This window comes from Tenebrio molitor, chromosome 1, assembly GCF_963966145.1.
Source record: "Tenebrio molitor chromosome 1, icTenMoli1.1, whole genome shotgun sequence".
Taxonomy (NCBI): domain Eukaryota; kingdom Metazoa; phylum Arthropoda; class Insecta; order Coleoptera; family Tenebrionidae; genus Tenebrio; species Tenebrio molitor.
The window spans coordinates 41,783,877-41,806,296 of NC_091046.1; the positions used below are offsets into that span (position 1 = coordinate 41,783,877).

Here is a 22,420-nt window from a genome sequence, read left to right on the forward strand (position 1 = left end):
ACGGTAGTAGTACTTTGGCGTGAGGAGTCTGGATCAAAGTGATGAAACCAAGCTTCATCCACATATTTGAGAAATTCATTCAGATTCTGATTAATCGTAGTAAATTTTCCTTGCAGTTCATTTGTTCCAAATCCTTCCCTCCCTTTGGTTTTTTTTCAATGGTATATACAGGGTGATTCTGAAATAAGTTTGGAAAAAAAAATGTGTATTTTGGAGGTGAAATCAAAAGGAGGGAAATTACCCTATATCCTTGTATTTTCAACGCCTATGAATAAGAAAAATTTGTCCGAATTTGTTCACTTCATTAGCAACCATTGTTACATCGATTCCACAATAAAGTTTTAGGTGTAAGCACACTGCTTTGTAAATGTTTCTATGGAAATGATCGAGAGCAGTAATGTTACGTTTGTGACTGACGGGCACATTTTACCTTTGATTATTATTGTTGCTAAACTACCAAGATAATCAGGTAATCACTCAGCAGCGTACTAGCAATTCTGACCAAATTTTCAATCATTTGTATCTCGAAAACGAAAAAACTTTTATAAGAATTTTTTTTTTTTGTATATGACTTCTGCTCATCATCACCAATTACCGTTTTTTTTCCAAACTTATTTCAGAATCACTCTGTATAGAAAAAATTGGATCAAATCAGTGTGCTTTGGTGTTATTCAGTTCTGGATGTCCCGCGTTTGGGAAATATTCAGAAAGTTTTCTGTTCTGTAAAACCTCTTAACCAGTTTGTTCTCGGTTTACATAAAGGCACCTATCACTTCGCTCATTGTCTTAAGAATTTTTCGTGTCTGCAAGACTTCTTTACAAACACTTTTATTACTGCTCAGACGTTGAAAAAAGACAAATTTCTCTGAAAAGCTTCTAAAATGTCAAAAGAAGCACCAACCTAATTGAATATGTTGCTGTAAATAAATTACCTTTCGTCGATAAACAGTTTTTCATTTGTCAGCTCACAAATAAATGTCAAGACCAATAAATGATGAACCATCCATGTAATTACTATCATAATGAAGAAGAAAAAAACGAATATTGATTTACCTTCATATTTTATAAACTTACAGCACATTCTATTTAAACGACGATTCTTAGAAATTCATAATATTCACAGCAAAAAATCACTACCTACATATTTTCATATTTTATAATGCACACTTTTGCAGTTGCAAACTATTACAAAAACAACAATAAAATTTAATGAAACCGCAAAAGTTACAAATTATAAAACAAACAATGAAGTTTCCGATCGATGCTACAAATGGGATTGGATTTATTGAAAATATAATTCAAGTTTAATTGGGACTACAAAAAAGTTACCAGATCACAAATAATTCAATTCCGACCCGTATTTGTACATTTGCGGTTAATTTAAAATCTAATTTGCGTTTTGACGGTGCAAAAAACGGAAATATTAATTTCGATTTTTCTCTCGCATTTCCAACAAAAATTAGACCAAACAACCGACGCTTCTTCCTCCATTTTCAATACCAACGATCACGCTGACCGACATTATTTCCGTCCCGAAAATCTAAATTTAAACGTGTCCCTGCGCCAGGAAACCTGCTGCACTTCCCGAAAACTGGCGCGATCCCCTCGACCACCCTCGCGTTCGGGGGCGAGGAAGTACATGTAAGTGCAAATCTCTTCGTCGGCGGCGGTGTCTCGCGGATCGTGTGCGGCCACTTCCACGTGTCGCATTTCCGCAGCGGCTTTGAAACGGGAGCATCTTGGCCGTATAAAGGACGAGAGGGTGACTCCTCGAGGCGCTAAGGACGATGCTCTTTATGCGGTGCAATTCCCGAGTTTTCCCGGAATGAACGATCCGCACGTGAAACTGGGTCAGTTGTACTATTTTGGGATGGCTCCATTTAAAATATAAATCAAACCCGTACCTGCTATCGTTCTGTATGTTCTCGTGATGATTTACCGAAGCGGGGCCGATACAATCTCTTATTGTGGCACCATTTATCGGGCCTGTTCAGGTAAATAATGAATAATTTCTCGGTGTGGCTCGATTTTCCGCAGAAAGGGAGAACGTTCGATTCCCCATTTCTGGGGCTCCAGAACGTGACGCCGATGATGAATTAGAAATCTCATTTAGATAATTCCGGTCCACTATTTGCCATTTCGTCCGGATAAATTGGATGTTTTAATCTTTCCTCGCGACCACGTCTGCTCCCGGAAAATTCCCGTTCGATTTACCCACTCCAAATTGCTTTCACAATCGGCGATATTTATCTCCGAAAAAATACACCCGAAATTACCCGGTCCCCTTTTTCCACTACAATACCATTTTTCCCTTCCGTTCGCTTCGAACAGATCCATATTAATGCGGAGACCTTCCGATGTCGTTAAGGCGTCACGCTCTCTCTTCAGGCGACATCGGCGGCCCCGAGGCATCTCCCCGAAGAATCGAAATGATAAATCCGGCCGTTCCCTCCCCGAAAAAACACTTATCATTGTTGCGCAAATTTGCCTCCGAATATATCCGTTAAAGTGGAGTTCTATCGCCCCGGCAGACGATAAAAACGAGAGTTCGTGATTTTCGCCGGTGAGGGCGCCGAAAAAGGCCAACATATCTGCGGGGGTGATCGATTCGACGAGGCGCACACCCTACATACGAAATTATTATCGACTGTTGTTCGCTAAATTTACGCCAAGACATCTAATTCAATTTGTACGAGATGGAGAACGGTCCGGGATGAAAAAGAACAACGGACGGACCTCCAGGGATCGCGTAAGAACCACCAACAGGGTCGCAGGACCTCGCTGGTTCGTGTCGGGGAAACGCAGAGTTTCTTCCGTGGCTCCTGTCTGTTGTCGAGCAACTTTGTGGCGTAGACGCGACTAATTCAAATTAAATGTTAATCGGAGATGTGCAGACGGGAATCTCTCCACGAGAGATGAGATCTCGCCGCCGCAATTTCTTCCACTAAGCTTTGACGAATCGCTGCAAATATGAAATAAACTGCAACTGGGCAACAGAGAAGCAGCTAATGGACATAAATAAACAGATCTTTAATTTTTATAAACCGGTTCTGCATTTAAAAAGGAGAGTCGAAGGTGGAGGTGTTGGATTCTCTTGTGGGCTGTGACCTTGGAAATATCTGCGCGCAGCGATAAACCGGTGAAAAATCTGTAAATGAAAACTGAAAGCCCATTTCAGTCACACTGACGGGAAGATTAGGCATGGGTACGGTGAGGATGGATGCGGAAGGAAGGTGGTAGGTACTGAGAGGTTGATACTGACCCAACATTCGCCTTATCTGTGATATGAGGACATACCACGATTTGATGGTGTGAAGAAACCTGTGAAAAAAACCCACACCTGGTTAGGCGGCACCGGGGTTAGAACCCGGGACCTTCCGAATGTAAAGTGGCGCGCTAGGCACTTGGCCACAGTACTCGATACCGGACAGCGTTGTGTCCCGGTTTTGGTCGGCCTATGAGCGAGCTCCGTTCGTGCCGCGTTTGGCCTCAATTTTCCGATAAATAGGTGACCCCGGCCGAAATTCGTTCACTTTTGTTCACGCTCGAAACGTGTTCGTTTCGTTCACTCCTCTCCTCTCCCTTTACAAAAAAAGACTGCGGCTCCGTAAAAGCGAGCTGGACAAAAAGACGATTTTGTCCACTTAAAACACCTAGTGAATCATAAAGTTACGGTTTCCAGCGTCATCTCTTAACCGCAACAGTATTCCAAGCGATGATGCATTTTCGTCGGTACTTAACCCGTTCGTGATGCATTACTCACTAATTCGGACTCGGGGGTGGCCTCGCCCTAATAAACTGCCATCAAATTAGGGTCTTTGTCTCGACACGTTTCAACTAATTCTAGAATGCAGCGAATTTGCATAATTGAAATGTACACACCGGAGTCGTGCATGGAGACACGGAAAATTATCCACCTTGTACAATCGAGACGACAAAAACACGCCCTAGAGGAAGGCCTATTACAGGTTCTCATTCCACTTCTTGCTGCATCTGCAACGAACAAAGCCTCCTGCAATGCGGACTCTAATAGTCCAAATAACCCCTAAATTTGCAGTCCATCGTTCAGAACTATGTACTAGACGACAGAAAAGCAACAGAAAAAAAAAACGCGATCGCGATAAATTAAATTTGTTTTGAGAGAGAGAGTGACAATGGAAATCATCCGAAGAACAACAGGAATAAATCTGTCGGACAAGTGTGTTGTTGTGATTTGCATAAATTCGATGTGTCCACTTTTCATTTAGCGTAGACGTGTAGTGGTGATGTGTATACAATAAGTCAATTAAGCGGGGGGTGAGCTGTTTGGGGGTGGTTGTTTTTCTGTACGTGGATGAAATCGGAGCAGATATCAGACATAAACTTCAGTTAAGTATAAACAGCGATAATTGGAATAGTACGTGATTAAACAAAACCGAACAATGCCTCGCAAACTTTACCATTTACTCGTCCAAGATAAGCTATACAACTTTCTGCTTCATATAAATCAAACATTCCATTAATCATACTTTAAATTATCTTGTAAAACAAACGATTTAATTAAAAACGGATTTCTGCATTAACTCGACTCGATAAATCAAATCCCGGACGAGGTTCCCTCAGGAGGTATCGACGATATGCAAACGATCGGGCTCGACGACGGTGGCGCCTCTTCGCCATCACATTTTAACATCGACTACCCCGTTATTAATAACACGATATCGGGAGCTAATCGGCTGGAGCGAATATGATCCTTATCTCTGCAGAACTGGCTCACGACATAATCTTAAAACGTTTTAAATCTTCGTTAGGGCGTTCCCGTAAAAGCCGAAACATTCTCTTTCGATGTTGTTGCAGACCTGACCTCCACTGCAAATGTACCGAGTGTTCCAGCGAATTGTGCGAGATAGGCGTTAGAATTTTCGGTTATTTTCCTATAAAAGTTCTCTGAACGCATTTGGTGAACGTTTACTCGTGTAATAGCTCTTTAATTATGAACCTCTAAAAGTGAAGTAAGGCTTAAATTTATGGACGACCATAAATCCAATCGTAAAAAACCTCACTTTTAAGATAATATAATTAGCAGATATTCAAATGAAAAATCCTAAAAGAACGAGTGATACTGAAACTTTTTCTGTTTATTTCACAAAATTAGAAATAATAAGATTCGCATAGAAATCATTCGTCAAAAATTGTAATAGTATACAGAGTGTACAAAATCTCATTTGGAGTAATAGAGAATGATCTACATATTTTTATCTTACAGGTGGAGTTTTTGAGCTACCTTAGACCATTGTTTTCGGTGACAGAAGTCAAATTTTAATCACAAGTGAGATAAAGTACTCACTAGTGAGTAAATTCGACAGCTGCCATTTAACATGACATAAAGCACTCAAAGTGACTAAATTTGACAGCTGTTATTTTACTTGCATGAAATTTCATTTCTTGGATTTTTTGCAATAGTTGCACCTGTAAGATAAAACGTCGTATATAGTGGAACCAGAAATATAGTGTTTTTATGAGGGATGGAGTACATTAACTTGAGAGGGTCAGTTATGGCAGGGCAATAATCTTCTGGCACTCGTCGCGCGACTGGGCTCTACCTACCTTTGTCTTCGATGGTCCATTTTCAGACGGCTCAAAAACATCTGTCATAGAAGATTTATAACTCTCTTCAAGTTGGTAATAAAAGTGACCCCAAAATTGTAAAAGAAATTATCGACCAGAGTCCATAAAAACACTATATTTCTGGTTCCACTTTATCACTAGTGATCGAAATGCCATTATGAAACTCGTGAGAAGTGTCCCACTCGTGCGCAAGCGCACTCGTCGGTCAAAATTCTCACTCTTGTATAATGATGCATTTCTATTACTTACAATATTATAATATACTATTATATTACAAATCTATTACCAAGAAAGTAATAAAAGAATTAGAACAAAAATGTTTTCTTGACAATATTTTAGTTTTCTCCTGTGTGAATGTCAAAACGAAACGTAAAGCTAATTTTAAAGATTTTAAGGGATTTGGAGCCTTTAAGAGGCTCGTCGAACAAAAAAAAAACGTTGTATTCAACTCGTTCGCGTGTAAACTGGGCTTTTTTTGGCATGAAACTCGCGTTCTAAACTAGCCCACTCATGCCAAAAAAAGCCCATTTACACACGAACTCGTTAAGTAAACTATTATTATTCAATCAATGTTTTTAATAAATAACTGTTTAGGCTACCATACATTTCTGTTAGTATTAATAATATCGGGTGTTCATTTAAATTTCTCCTCAAAGTTGCCGTTGAAGAGTCGATTGTGAACGTACCACGCATTACTGAACACGGATCATCTGTTTAAATCTAACCAAATTTTTTGCGTTGTTTGTGTTTTTACTCTGCTGCTACCCCAACTTTGAGGAGAAATTTAAATGAATACCCGATATAATAAACTTAAATAAAACATATCTCGGTACTCTTGTGTTTTTATTCCCCCTTTCTTGTTTGTTTTCTTATTGTTAATTAATAAGATACAAATTGTAAAGAAAAAAATCTCTACGTTCCGAAAAGTTTATTCGATTTGGAGTTTTCTAAACGGATTTATCAATTATTAATTTTGTAAAAAAAAAGTGTCGATAGTTCATAATTTTTAAGCAAAATAATTTTAGGATTCTACTTAGTCGTGCCATTTTGGGTTCCCCCAGAGTTGTGTATCAAAAATTAAAACTAAGTACAGCCACTTCCACGTTTGACAAGTTGTTTGTAAATTAATAATTAACAAACAAAAGTGTAGTAAAGAGTCTTAATCTAAATTATGAGTTTACGTTCACATTCTACTTTCTGTAGTTGGTAAAAAATTCGAAATTAGAAACGTTCAAAATTGGTCAAAACAACATCTTAACGTGCAAACCCGTAAATCTACGCACCATTCCTGAACTGTTGAGGCGGCGGAGGCCTCGGGGTGGCTGGAGGGTCCTCGAACTGCTGCAGCCACTCGTACAGTTGTTCCAAATCCCGGAGGCTCTGCTGCCTTTCGGCCTCCTCGCGGGCGGCCACCTCCTCGAGGCTCTCCATCACGGAATCACCACTGGACAATTTTCATCGCGCGATACGATCCCCGACCGCACCGGGGCTATATTCGAACACCTCGTGTCGCGCCAACCCCTGACACCTCATAATATTTCACGTCCGGCCGACTCCGGTGGCGAACGTCAACGGCACTCGCTCCGGACGGGACCACAATCGCTTCGGACCTTTCGACCTATCAGGAAATTCAGCGTGTTATTGTTGTCCGATGGGGCGGTTTAATCCGCGCTCTCGAATTTAATAAACGCCGTCACCGGGCTGTTTTCCAGGGGGTGACGGATCCGAGGGGTCGGGCTCGCTCCTCGGTGACGTTCTCGAATTGTTATGATGGGAAACGAAGAGAAACGACACTCGGGGGATTGGGCCAATTCGTTTTCTTCTCCGGAAAATTTCTCGCCGTCTTTATGCGAGGGTTATCATCAATATTTGCGATAAAGGGAGAATTTCTATTTACACTAAGATTCTAGGGGTAGCGCACGTAGTCAGTTTGGGCGATACGCTGCTCGGCTATGTTTCATTTAGAATGCTGCTTTGTCTTGCTAATTCGATGCACCTATTAATTTTTACTAAGAGTCACTTAAACTTTGGAAAACTTCTTCAACACTTTCGATTAACCACTAGATCGATAGAATTTGAACAGGAGGTCCCGGACACGCCAGCGAGACGAGACTAATTTATCAAATACCGTTAAACCTATCAGCATCAACAAGATTTACTCTAACAAGTTCAACAACTGCAACACCAACACTTCTTCTTTATTATTACATTTATCAAACTCAACAACGATCACTCGACTCCTTCGGGGGACGAGAACGGATGATCACAAGTCGCTTCTTTATTGTCGTCGATCTCTTTACTACGAGTGTGACAACGCGACCGTCTTGGCGTGCCAGCTGCACACGTATACCACCACCAATTGGACATGATGAACGTGTCTCATTCCGCCTGCTGGGTGATCGGAAGCGGCGTCGTGACGACTGACTCTGGACTGGCAGACGCGTCGCGAGTTCGCCGTACCCGGACCGAGGCCTGACCTGCGCCTCGCGACTCTTATTTTAAATACGTGCTCGAACCTATTGTTTACCCTATTTATTAAAAACGCCACCGTGACAGATCGCATTCGAAAACGACCTTTCCCACTCTCCCGCGACACGCACTCCGCATCCCCCGAAAGATAATCCCGCGACGGGAATGCGGGGAGGCATCCGACGCACCGGGTCACGTATGGCCCCTACCAAAACGTCTTTCATTCGTCTCACCACCTACGAATTCCGAGACGCCCGGGGAAACCGCCGGGAGAGGCGCACCCCGAGGCGGTCCATAGGGTCCCCTCTTACAATTTCTCGACGACGTCGTTTGTTGCCGATATTTTAAAAAACCTTCTCCACCAAAGTGGACATTGTTTTGATTTATCTACCGAATACTATCTAGAACGTGACCTTCGCCAACCCAAACGGGAACATTTGTTTCGTTCGAATACGCGGCAGAATCTACAGAAGATCACATCTGAACTAAAATATCTTTAGTTCATCTCGTTCGAGGATTGGAAGCGAAAAGCAGAGCACCCCAAGGCGGTGAACGTGGTCCCACTTTGTTAGCCGTATTTCTTTTTTCTCAAGGACGTCTTCGGTTATCAGTATTTTCGGAAGTTTTCTCTTGTCCAGCGGACGTTCCATCTGGTTTTATCTGCTGCATGTCAAATCTTATTATCTAGAATTTGACCTTCACCAACCCAAAACGGAAACTCTTGTTTTGAATACGTGCTCGAATCTATTGTTTATCGTATTTACCAAAAACGGAACCGTGACAGAAACGACCTTTTCGACTCCTCTGGCACGTCCGTCGTATCCTTCAGAAGATGATTCTGTTCAGGTCTCGTCTTAAAATGTGAAAAAACATTCGAAGTACATACTTATACTATAATAACTGTGTTGCCAAAACATCCGTGAGTCGCCTTGTCACCCACAAAGCTTCCGAAGGATTGACGCTTACCGCAAAGCGATGACCGGAGTCCCATCCTCTTCACCTTATTTTTTCCGTTAGTTATGAGGTCTCACAAGAGCCCTTTCTTGTCCAGCGGGCGTTCTCTTTAGCTTTATCTTTGTATATAAAATTTTATTATCTAACGTTTGACCTGCATTAACCTTCACCGTCCTAACGCAGTCGCCGTTAACCCAGAGTTCAGCATTGTGTCAATATTAGCTGCGAGATTTTTTTTTTGTTCTCATTCTCCGCGAAGTCATTTCGTCAAAACATTCGAAAGTATGAAAATGCAACTTTGGCTGTTTTTCAAGGTAGGTAAATGCGTCGTTCAAACTTGTAAAATTATTTTCGGACATGAATGGTTAAAATTGTAACCGCCCTGTTTCTTCAGTCTTGATATTTTATTATCAGAAAAAATAGAATTGGTAATACATATTTGTAAGCGATATGAAAGTTTTTATACAAAAATGTACTCCTATTACATAACACTAACGCTAACTGATAAATAATTATACTGTTTATCCACAGTCGTGAGTAATGACTCATTACTTTCACGGGTTACGACCAATCGCAAAATCTTCGTATTCTATCCGTATTCTACTTTACCAACTCGAGTGAAAACAACTTACTTACTTCATTCTTGTGAATAATTACAGGCTCGTTGATTAATATATTATTATTCCGTCCATTTGAACGCAAAAAATCCTGTGCCTACTACCTACATATTTGGTTACAGTTTACTACTTAGTTCTTATCATTTCCCAAGCAATATTTACAGAATTTAATCTATTTCAATTCTTGTGCTAATCATGTTTGGCATTCACGGCGTGCACAATAAAAATTAAAATTAATCTAATTTTGCTTTAGTTTTACGTCAAGCATTCGCCATTCAGTTTTATTTTCCAAAAGAAAGAAAAAGTTGTTTTACTGCACCGTGCATTTATTTTTATGTGACTTTATTAGAGCCCCTTAACTTTATTATTGTTGCCTTGCGCAAAAGCAAAATTTCTTGTCTAGGCCGGAAGCTCTTTTTCCTTCCATGTAATAATTTTATTGTCCTGCAGGATCAAATGAGAAGTGGGATAGACGCTGACAGGAAGGTAAAACCTGCATCAAAATTCCCGCTTCGTTCGGTTTTCGCGTTAATAATTCAACGACATAAAGCATAAAGTTTTGAACCAAAACTCATTGAGCAAGTTGATCAACGTTACCTGACCCACATTTCTGTGGTTTTTGCTGCGTTGATGCTAGATCATCAATAAACTACAACTAGATTACTACAACTTCATTACCAGCAATTACTTCCCCTTCCTACAATTATTGCATCAATTTGACAGAATTTCTATATTTTGTTTAAGTTGGCTTCAATTTTCAATTAACGCGACTTCAAGCACTGGGATTTCTTTGTTGTTGATGTAAATTTAATCATCCATAAACGCACCCGCTTATCATAACAAACACATTATCTCCATGACACTGGAAACTTATCACCACGCAAATGCATCATGCTGCAGCGATAGAACCTTCGATCTGTTCGTAATTACTGTGGAAATCTAAATCTGCGGATTTTCAAGACCTTGTCACCATTGAAGGAAATCATTAACAATCAAAAGTTTCTCTTAACGGAATTCAATTTGCAGAGCTATTCTCCACTGGAAAGGAACCTCGCAGTATCTAATTAAAACTCACTACTTTATTAAATTTCTTGTCACAATAATAAATGGAATCTTTCACGACTTTCTAGAAAAAAAGAAAACCCGCCTTCTTCGCTGAAAATACGAACTCCTGTTGTTGAAAAATACAATCGCCCAACAGTCCTTGCACGGATCTTGCAACAAAACAACCCCACTCGAAATTAACGTCGATTTCCGTTGCGCAAAGTTATTCAGGCGAAACATAAGAACTCTCATCATCATAAATTGCAAGCCGAGTTCAGTTACGGAACATAGAAAATGGAACAAAAGTGTTATTAACAACTAAATTAAACTACAATCATAAATTAGGTCAACGAGGAAACTGATCCCCGACCAAAAACTATGTAGCTTCAATCTGGGGGGATCGCCGCAGAATTGAAACCCTTTTAATGTGACGGCAACTTTGAAGGAAAATAACCGGCTGTAAGTCACTCCATTGTTGGATTAAATTGATTATTTCAGTCATCAAGGCACTCTTCCCTTGTAATTATTATAAATGACGGTGGGAGGCGGCACGTCTCCTTTATTTGTGGCTTCCCATATTTTGTCGGGAACCACAAATTCCACCTAGTCCCCCCCTCCCGAGTGGAGTAATAACCGGTTTGTTCCGATCGCTAATGATAAACCCCAAAACACTTTAGAACTTCCAACTTCACTTGAATAATAAAAAACCCAACACCGGTCGGTACACGTTCATGAACCCATTTAGTTAAAAGGATAGTTGCGATAAATTTTCCCATAGCTGCAGAATTTTAAGTTGGCCGCCCGGGACGACCGGGAGAATAGCTTAGCAATTCCTGATGAATTTTTGCGAAACATGTTGCAAGCGTTAACGTCGGAATTCCCATAATTTACACCAGCAGAGTTCGCTTCAGAAGATTCAGAAAAATACCTCCGCGTCGACGCATTCAGCTCTGATAAGGTACGTCGCATCGCCAGTTTCGAGATCGAAACGCGCCACTTTGCTGCCGAGTTAATATAAAACTTCCCAAACGGCACGGCCCATTCGGCATATTCGTCGTCGCACGCAAACGAGCTTTCAAATGGGGAACATCGTCAAAACGGGGGTGCCTTTACGTGCGCCGGTACAAATATAACGGTACGAAATGAAGACATTATCCTGAAGCTAATAGGTGGCTGCAAAGCACGAGACTTCGAAACATTATAACCTTAATTGGGGCATTTACACGGGAGAGTATTATTCGGGGAGAGCCACGTTTCGTGTCCACGACCCGATCTCAAAAGAAACGCAACCCCCCAATATCCGATATAGATGGAATATAAATAAATCTCTTTTATATAGCAACGGAATTTGAAGTGCTTGCGCTCCTAAACTTGAAATTCGATAAGGACGGGAAAATACAAACGTGTCTAGGGGTGTTCGAGTGCTAAATATTGAAAGATCCACACAACAACAAATCGTGCGGAGGGCGAGGGAGAAGAGATACAATTCAGCAGACGGTTCCGACAGATCTTGGGGTAATTAAAGGACCAGATGTAAATTCTGGCGACGATTAGTTTTCACCTGCTCGTGAAGCTTGCGAGGAGCAAAGTAAAAGTGTAATTGAAAAAAAAAACATTTATTGAATTTATAAAATCGTCTACACATGAAGCAATCTCATACTCGTATTTGTGATTTGATTTGTTTTAATCAAAAATAAAACCTTCCCGGAACCTCTGAAAACGTTGTGAAACTACCGTCGTGCGTTATCTATTAACACCTCTTCCAAAAATCGCTCGAGTTGAAAGCTCTCTGCAGAAAGCTCTAATTTTATTTTGTTACGTGGACTGATGAGCCGACATTTCGTTATTTAGGCAGTACTGATCAGTTGTGTCTTAATAGAAGATTATAGTGAATATCGCAAGTTTCATCACATACCAATCATCTCTAAACTGGAACGAGATGGCACTCACCTGAAACAAAAATACGAAATTATTATTACATAAGAAGACATGATTCGATGCAAAGAAATAGAAAAGTAATTATACCAAATTGAATACAACAAAATACGTTTCAAATGACCTTTAAACAAGGCATTCTCTTCGGTAATTGTTAATATAGATGCTATTTTCTGACGTCTATTCTATAATACTTTTGAAATTCTCATTTATCCATATGCGTACATGCTACGAGCCCTAACAACTAAATGTTCGGACAAATATACTAAAGACACAAAAAGTATTGCTGTAGTTAGTAGAAATTTAATAATGCATTACGAATTGATGTAGAGGATAAAGATAATATTTTTCTGTTACAAAAAGACAATTTTACTTGTGTATTACGTATACATCTCATATTTTAAAACAAAATGTTTAAATTTGACAAGTAAATGTTGGCAACTAAATGTTCGGACAAAATGCATATTTGTATTTTTTTTAGTAGGCTCTGGAAAACAGTTGCTTATTTTGACAGTTAAAGTAACTGGTATCTCTTGCGTACCTAACAATTATAATATTTTTGATTTAATTTAAGTAAAAAATTGAGAATTTTGAACTGTAATGGGTCGTGGATTTGCAACAAACATTAAAATACGTGAAATTATCATTAAAAAATACTGCCAAGGAAAAACTGTTCGAAATATTGCAAATGATTTGGACGTGCCCAAGTCTACAGTAGGAAAAAATTATGCCGAAACTGGAGAACTGAAGGTTAAAGGAAAAAGTCCAGGAAGACCGAGAATTGTTACCCAGCGTTCTCAAAGAAATTTAATTAAGATTTAAAAAAAAATCGTAGAAATACTTTGCGGGATATCACTGCCCAATGGAATGACGAGTCTGGGACTAATTTATCGCGAGAGTGTTGCCGAAAATGGATTCATAAGTCTGGACTAAGCTTTTACAAGGTACAAAAGTAAGCAAAATTTTGTGAGCACAAAATCATTTTTATTTAGGCCAAGGAAAAGCCACTACTGACGGAAAAACAAAAGAAGAACAGACTACTCTGGGCCCAATCAAAAGTAAAATGTACGGATGAAGACTGGAGTAAAGTTGTTTTTAGTGATGAATCAAAATTCGACGTCTCTGTGGGAGATTATTGAAAAAGAGTCATTCGTTCAAAAGAAGAAGCGTTTCATAAAGACTGCCTAAAAAGAACTGTGAAGTTTCCGAAAAGTGTGATGATTTGGGGATGCATGTCTGCAAGAGGTTTGGGGAAATATCAATTTATTGAGGGTACGGTAAATGCAGAAAAATACCAAGAAATTTTACAAAATAGTTTATTACCGACTCTTCAGTTTTTGTATCCTCAAGATGATTTTATTTTCCAACAAGAGGGGGCAGCATATCACACCGCGAAAACAACTAAAAAAAGGTTCGGCGAACATAACATAAATGTTCTTTCATGGCCTTCAAATAGTCCGGACCTAAATGTCATCGAAACTCTTTGGCACAAAATGAAAAGCTATTTAAGAAATTACCCACAGAGAACAATTCAGGATTTAAAAAATCAAATTGAAAAAATATGGGCCAGTTTTACCCCAGAATTTTGTGGGGATCTAGTAAAAACTATGCCCGCCAGGATTCAGGCAGTCATAAAAGCAAAAGGGGCCGTAACTGAATATTAAGTTTGTAAAACAGTATTTTGTCCGAACATTTAGTTGCCAAGTTTTTCTGTTTTAATTGTTTCATTTTGATTATTAGTTATTGTAATGTTTATTATATTCAATGATGTTCAGTATCTACTGTGGTATATTATTTTTCACATTAAACTCTACGGTATACTTAAAAAAAAAGGAAGTTATTTCTTTCAAATTTTTACTTTCTGCCTTCTTCACTAATAAAACAATGCTTGTCCGAACATTTAGTTGTTAGGGCTCGTACTATTATAAATTTTCCTTCATCTTGCCAACACAGTTTCCTAGAGTGTAGATGCACTGTTAGTAACTTGCTATAGTTTTTGGCAATGTCTCAAAAATTTGAGACACACGAATACTAATATTTTCAGTCGTGTTATTCTTGTTTCTATCTTACTGTTAGCAAAACAATATAATTTACAATAGATCAAAGTAGACTATGAACAAAAAAAAAAACACATGTCTTATTATTCTTATTTCTTTATTTGCTTAATGATACGAGTAAGTCTTCGAATGAACGTGGCTGTTATTTTGTTTGCTTTTCTGCTTCCAATGTTTCTTTCAACATTTCTGTTTTCTCTCGATAATTTAACAGTTTTCCTTACAACATGGTAAACGTAGTCATAAGAATGGTCGGTTATTGAAATTAATCATAACCAGCAACTAATTTAAATTTAAGAAAAGACACGCGAACTCTGGTACATAGTGGACCATGACTAATTCTTTTTTATTCCTTCTACTCCTTTTTGATTGCACACTAGGTCAAAACGAACCAGCAGAATAGTTCCTGTATTCTTTGAAAGGTTCTTAAATCTAACTGACACGATGATAATGTCAATTAACCCTTGTAGGGTTTAAATTGAAATGTATTCATTTGACGATCCAATTTATGAATGCTACTTCGAATCCGTAGAAAAACTTGAAAGTAGATTTATAAAAGAAACAGGGTTGTTATCCTTCCAGGGGATTTGATAAAATAGATATTATTACAACAAGTTGGTTTCACATCGTTGAATTTCCAAATAAGATATTTCAGAATCACTAATCTCGTCCAAGAACTCCAAGTTAGATGTGGAGAACGTTTTTGGTAAGATATGTTTTTTTTATTCCTCGCTCAAATACTTGAAATCCATTCATATTTTCCAGTAAAATTGTTGATATTTTTCGTTTAACGCATTTAATTTATTCACAACTCCCTGTTTTGTAAATCTATTATTTTCAACTATTTAGTGCATTTATTACGTTCAGCGGTGATTTATACAGGGTTATTACAAATGATTGTAGTCCCAGTAGGCGTAACAACTGAATGTAAAATTTATGGTTGCCGCTCCATATAAAAAACATCAAAATGATGTGAATATGTAAGAGAGTGAGTACACACCGTTCACACACATGAGTTAAATTGGATGCAAAACAACTCTATATTTTTGGATTCCATCGATGATTTAAAAAAAGTAAATAAAACCCTCATCACCGCACTTTTCACCTAAAAAATTGACAGTTCATATGAAAGCGGCAAACATTTCATAACATGGTAATGGCCTGCTTCGACTACAATCATTTATAATAACCCTGTACCTATTGTTTAGAGAATAACAGAGAAAATGTATTAATTAGTTGAATTTTTTTTATTTATTTATTATTAACATTAAGATGGTACAATGCTTTACTTTTTCAAATCTTGTATCAATAAAAAAACCATTCACACATGCAACCCTCTACGTCCCATTTGTCCACGATCTGTTGCCAGATCGTGTTAAAAATGGACCGAATTCCCAATACCGTTAGGTGTTAGCGGGCCACACCCCGTGCAGCCCTTCCGCTTCCAATAATTAATATCCCCCGAGCACCCGGTAATATTTTAAATCGTCGACAATGAGTCGATTTTCCGCGGCAAACACAGCGAGAAACTTGAACTTTCTCTCGCAAATTATGACTAATAATCTCGTCGCCCCAATAAAGAAAATATATATTTTACGTCCTCTCGCCCTATCTGTTCCCTTGTTGCTACCCGCACCGATTCCGAAAGCTCTCGCAACCGACGACGAAACTTACGACACCAATTTGGAACTTTATTCCGGGGCGAGCTTATATAAAAAAAGCACGCACACCTTCGATGTTCTTCTGTATTTTCTGGCGGCGGCACATATGCGTGTGGTGCGGCGGCGGGCGAAACAAACGAACTGTGAATGTGGAATCGTCGTCCTTCGGTGGTTGATTGAGCATCGTCGGGGTTGGACTTTTCGGCGACACGTTTTCATTCTTCCGTTATATTCGGCATGGGCCGTTTACCGCGCAAAATGACATGTTTACTGCGAACGCGTTTAAGTTTTCGTGGGGCGAGACCGCCATCGTCCCGAATAAGTTACAAGAAGTTGAGTTAACAACGTTGGCTCCCCCTGTTGCAATTACCTTTCGAGATTCACGGCCGCATCAATAATACACTTTCGCTGCGGAAGCGACGCATCATCCGATATCGGGCCCGCACGACATCCGAAGAGGTGGATGGCGGACATAAAAAACGAACGGCGGGGCGTCGACGTAATTTTTACGACCGAACACTTACGCCAATCGAGCCGAATTACACCTAAATACCCTCCGGTGCAGCTCCTTCTCACTTACCAAATATTATTGTTTTTAAGCAACCCAATAATCACATCCATTTACCTCTAGTATACACATAGTATCGGGTGTTCATTTAAATTTCTTCTCAAAGTAGGCGTTGAAGAATCGATTGTGAACGCACCAATCGTCAGTCTGCAGAGTAAAAACACAAACAACGCAAAAAGTGAGGATAGATTTGCTGATCCGTGATCCGTAATCGGAGGTGCGTTCACAATCAACTAACTCTTCAACGTCTACTTTGAGGTGAAATTTAAATGAACACCTGATGCCCACGATATGAATAGTAGGTGGCAAATTTCACCGCCAACCACGATGTAATAAACGTTCATGAAAACCCTGAACTAGAATTACATGACATTTATATTTTATAGCAACAGCAACAAATTAAACACTCCTTTAACGTCAAATTGGAAAAAAATTCTCACCTCATTTTTCAATAATTTATTTAAATGCCTCTCGATAAAATAGCATTTTGAGTTTTCCTTTTTCAAAAATGAGAACATTTTGTTAAATTTTAGTAAAAGGACGTATCTTTTGGAATTTTAAAATTTATTAACTAAAAAGTCTTATATAGAGTGTGTCGTATTTCCCTCAAAACTTGCACCTGATGAAGTTCTACGACAAAAATTAAAATCTACTCCTAAGAATAACAAAAAAGTTTTCTTCCTAGATGCGACACACTGTAGACAAAGATTATTTAAATTTCCCTTGACAAAGTCAAATTTTGTCAGCTTGTGTGATAAAAATAACTCTAATCGAAAGAATGTGGCGCTTTTTAGTGATTCAGATACAGTAGACTCTTCATGAACTTCTTAAACCTTAAATTATGAAACTTTAGCGAGTTCTATAACGAGAAAACGGTAGAAACAAGACATTTTCTTAAAATTCTGCAATCATAACCGCACTACGCCTTTGGGAGCAGATAACGAAAACTACCCCCTTGTCGTTTTAGATTTCTTAACAAAAGCAAAATAATCTTAAAATTACAGACACCGAAAATTACTACGAAAATTAATTTTGTGCACTATTTTCCTCAGCATTTTCTCTTTTAGTCATATTTTTAAAACTTCAACTGTGCAGGGGAGAGTTCCTGAAATGTTTATAATGAAATAAAACCGAGCCCGTTACAAAAACCGTTAATTTCTCGATTCCGCTTGCCTAGGTGAAGGGTTGCAAGTGGACCCTTCGAAATGAAAGTGTGCGTAAAATTTCCCCCAAACAAACCCCTTGAAAAACTCATTAAGGTGCGTGTGTATTATTCTCATCGAAACGTGGCCGTTGCCGGTGACTTTAAGTGTATAAAACGATTTCCCTCATGTGTGTTTATTACCCCGTGTCGACGAGGCACATAAAAACCCCTCGCATAAAACGACCCTTTCGTCCGATCTCCATCTTCTATCTATCTCGTCGTCGAATTTCCCTGGCCGCGTTCAGATTTGAGCATGGGAAATATGACGTGACTGCGCCTTTGATGGTATTAATTTGAATGTTGACGATCGGGGCAGATGGCCGCGGTGCCGTAAAAAAATATAAGACGAAGAGAAAGCCGCCACCGCCCGCCCCTCGACAATATCAACCCGAACTGTCATCTTTCAGGGCTCCTCTCGAGACCATTAACTTTATCAAGCAAATTGCTTGCACTCATTGCAAGAAGCGACCACGCCACGATAGCACTTTATCTTACATTGTTTCTTTTACAGAAGTGTGGACGTGCCACCGTTATTCATGTCTGCTACATTAGGCCCTGGTGTGGGTGAAATTCTTAAGAGGGAAAAATTTCGCCCGGGAGATAAACGCCTCCGATGACCTTGTCATATTTTATTGCTGGGGGGACACTTTATCTTACTTGAAAATGTTGGCCATTCAATAAATCCACCTGGAATTAAATCAGATATATGGGGCGGGAGAAGCCAATTGAACGCCGCCGCATCTCTTTTTTCTTTATATTAATCCACGGACAAATTTATCGTCGGCTTATAAAAACGCTTCGCGCAAAAGTAATCTGAAAGGGGCGAGATTGGGACGGTTTCGACCTGTTTACTTGTGCAGAAATGGCGGATGCGCCGGGGTAGCCAAGCGACGAAGCATCCTATCAATTATTGAAATATATGAGCGATACGGTATCACCGGACGCGAATAAAATTATCAACAACGCCAACCGTTCTGCATTTATTGCCAATAAAACATCCGACGATATAAAAGTTTATTAACAATAAATTTCGCGAATTGCAGAGGCAAAAGCCGTTCCGGCACAGGTTTACAATTTAAATTTAACAAAATCGGGAAGCCCCTCCCACAAACAAGCGAAAAACCTCAAAATAAAAAACTCCAACCAAATTTCTACAATTTTGGAAAAAACTAGTTGGCAACATGGAAAACTATGAAACGGGAAAATTTTCTCTGCTTTCTGAAAAAAACATTATGCTGGGAGTAAAAACAAACATCCAGTCCGCAATTTTTTTTCCTGTAATCAATTCTTTTTCTTCATCTTCATTCAAAAGGTTTTTTCCTTAATAGAAGAAATGTCTTTCATTTTCCATTGTGCTATATCAGTAGCTTTGTAAGAAATTTTTAGAAAAAAAAAATTGATTAAAACGGAGAAAATGTATCTTTAGTCACATTACATTGAGGATTCCTTGGACAGCAAGGTCTGTCCCAGCACGGGTTAACAATTTAAATTGAATAATTTTTGAGAATTTAACAAAATCAGAAAGTCCCTCCAACCTTCCGCGAAGTCGAATACATTATTACATTACGAGAGTAGTAAAGAGCATATTACGTACAAGTGGATGAATTGCATACGAGCGACGAAGGAACGAGTAATGTACTATACTTTTTTTTAAAACCAAGAAAATTTATCTTTAATGACATCATTCCACTAACTATTTCTTTAAGGTTTTCTCCTGCATGATTTCAAAGAAAGTAAATGTAACTACTAACCACCCGTATAATAAAGAAGAACTAAAAATGTTTTGAACGTCGTCAAAAAATGAACCAGAATGACCTGTCTCCATTGGAAAGGAAGAGACTGTTGAATCATTTAAAACTTAAACATAAACAACTTAACGGAAGTGTCATCGACTGTGCCAACACACTTGCTCTTGCCGTGTGGGGGCGCGCATTATCGTGTACCTGTCGGTCTTTAACTTGTCATAAATTTCATTCTCCATTCAACTGAAAAAAAAAATGTTCGCACTCTGTTCAGATACAACGCACGGGCTATTAACGTTTTATTTATGACGCAATCACCATTATAAAAAATTACAATAATAGAGAACAATTACAAAAACTTGTCTTAAGACACAAGGTTTCAACTTGTACTTTAACCTCCCCGATAAACTGCGTACGTCGGCGATAATCGAGTATCTGGAGGAGAGATTCGCATTGCACGAACGACAACGGATTATCATAGATTATGGAAATTAATTGCACAATTTATTGCTAATGGGCCGCCTCTCACAATTCCGTGAGTCATAAGTCAACGCGGAAAAAAGCGCAGCTACCGGAGTTTCGGCGACGAACTGACCACTCCGGATTCAGCCGGAAAGCACCGGAGGATGTACCACCGATTCCTTTTGTTCTCATCTTTTTCCACGTAATGCATTTAATCTCATATTCATAAGCTGTGTCCGTAATCCGCTTCGCTTATTAGATATTCACGATGCACACGATAAAATTTATACCGTATAGCAATGTTGTACGGTCAAGAAGTGCAGCACTTTATAAATTGAAAGCTGGAGGGCACGTATGCGGCTTTACAAACAGCACCGAGTTTTATAGTTTGCCTCGCTAAAAGCTATCTATGTTGCATTTTATTGTTATGCACGTGGAGGTTTACCTGCTGCATTGCCTCGATTGAGCCAATGCCAGGATTGGAAAGCTCCACCGATTCGATTTAACAGAGAGCTTAAAATAAAATGTGGGACAGTGAAAACCCATTAAAATGCATCTCCTCCAGTTCATAACTTTAGCTATACCGTTCTGGGCTGCAGTTTAACATTACGTGAAGCTTTCTTTGGCGAATTGCCTCAAATGCGAAAATTTTAAACAGGAATCTATGGACCGGATGTGACTGCCGCTGTAAAAACTTTAAGTGTCCGAGTGTCGTCTGCAGCAACAAAACGAACGTGTCATAACTGGAACATGTTGCGACGTGACAGTGGAAATGTGAGGGTTTTAAAAGATCAGCTTTAAACTTGACTTGTTGGAGCATTGTTAACAGATGTTTAGAAGTTTGCAACAGAACGTGTGTAACCATCGGGCGTTCATTAAGTCTTGGCCATTCCAGGAGCGAACTTTAAGGCCCGGCTGCATGGCTTTCATAATCCGGGTGGAGTATTGTCGATAGGCTATTACGTCGACGGAGCTGGTTGGTCCTGGGAGCTTCAAGGATGCTGCGCTTTCGGGAAATAAAACGGAAACATCGGGTTTATGTGAGCCGATATGAATTAATTAAAAGCTCGACGTAAAACTCGGGAATTTTCCTCCGGCGGCGGCGGATCTGTCCTGGAAATTAGTTCGTCTAATAGATTCCCGCCGCCGCGTCTGCTCTGAAATATGTCGGTGTTTTTGGAATGGCGGCGGTGTTTACACGCAAAATCGGCGGCGGGGGCATGATAAACAGGGACGCGCCGCCACTGCGACGTGATCTACACAACACACACGTAAATGTTTAACGAGATAGGTCCAGTAATACGGATCAGGGGAGGATGTTCACGGTTACTCATTTTAATGGAAATTTTATTCAACCGCCCCCGAACGAACGTTCTTTTATCTATCCGCTCGTGTTATTTCGAAACCGTTGCAGGTTCTTTGGGGAGTTCCTGCCCAACTAAACTTAACAAATCCTTACGCCGCCCTCAACAGAACATTCTGCATTAATAACTCACGGAAGACGGAACCGTATTTTGTAGAAACTTTACATTCTTATACACTCGAGAAGTTCCGGGAGATATTTCCGGTGGTCATGTGAAATTGCCGGGATAACGCGACTTCTTCCTTTCTTTATTCCCAGGGACGTAAAGTGACGCAACTCGTTCCACTGTCGCACCGGGAGAGATTTACGAATTTACCTGACCTTACGGGGGAACTTTATGCATAAACATCGACACCTACACGACTTTTCGATCGTAAATTTCCTCATAACAAATCGATAATCATCCTCGCGATCGAGTGTCACACTTAATGGACGCCGCATACAAAATTAGTAACAGGAAAAAAATAAAATAATGTCTTATCGACCTTCGCCTCGGGTTCACTGACCACATAAAAATGCTAAAACGAAAGTCGCTGTTGCTTTTTCGAAAAATCCTTGAATTTCATTGTTCACGAATACCACCGAGCGATAAAGTCGCGCACTTCTTCACTCCCACTGACCCCTCAAACCTCTAAACACCCACCGCAACATTCTCGACTTAATTTTCCTCCTCGTGTTTGGCCAAACATCAAACGCCGTCCCCGTGCTCTTTCAAGGATCGGGATTCGGGGCCAATCACC

General features: G+C 39.6%; 1 protein-coding gene across 9 annotated transcripts in view; it reads right to left on the minus strand.

Moving 5' to 3' along the window:
* DIP2 (disco-interacting protein 2) overlaps positions 1–22,420 on the minus strand; it is a 142,839-nt gene that overhangs the window by 45,896 nt on the left and 74,523 nt on the right. The window contains exon 1 of one of the 9 annotated variants that reach the window (XM_069048137.1): positions 6,891–8,048. The exons of the other annotated variants lie outside the window; for them this stretch is intronic. Within the exon in view, the coding sequence (XP_068904238.1) occupies positions 6,891–7,038 (148 nt within the window). The 5' untranslated portion in view covers positions 7,039–8,048. Of the gene's footprint in view, positions 1–6,890; positions 8,049–22,420 lie in introns of those variants that run through there. 9 annotated transcript variants of the gene reach the window in all.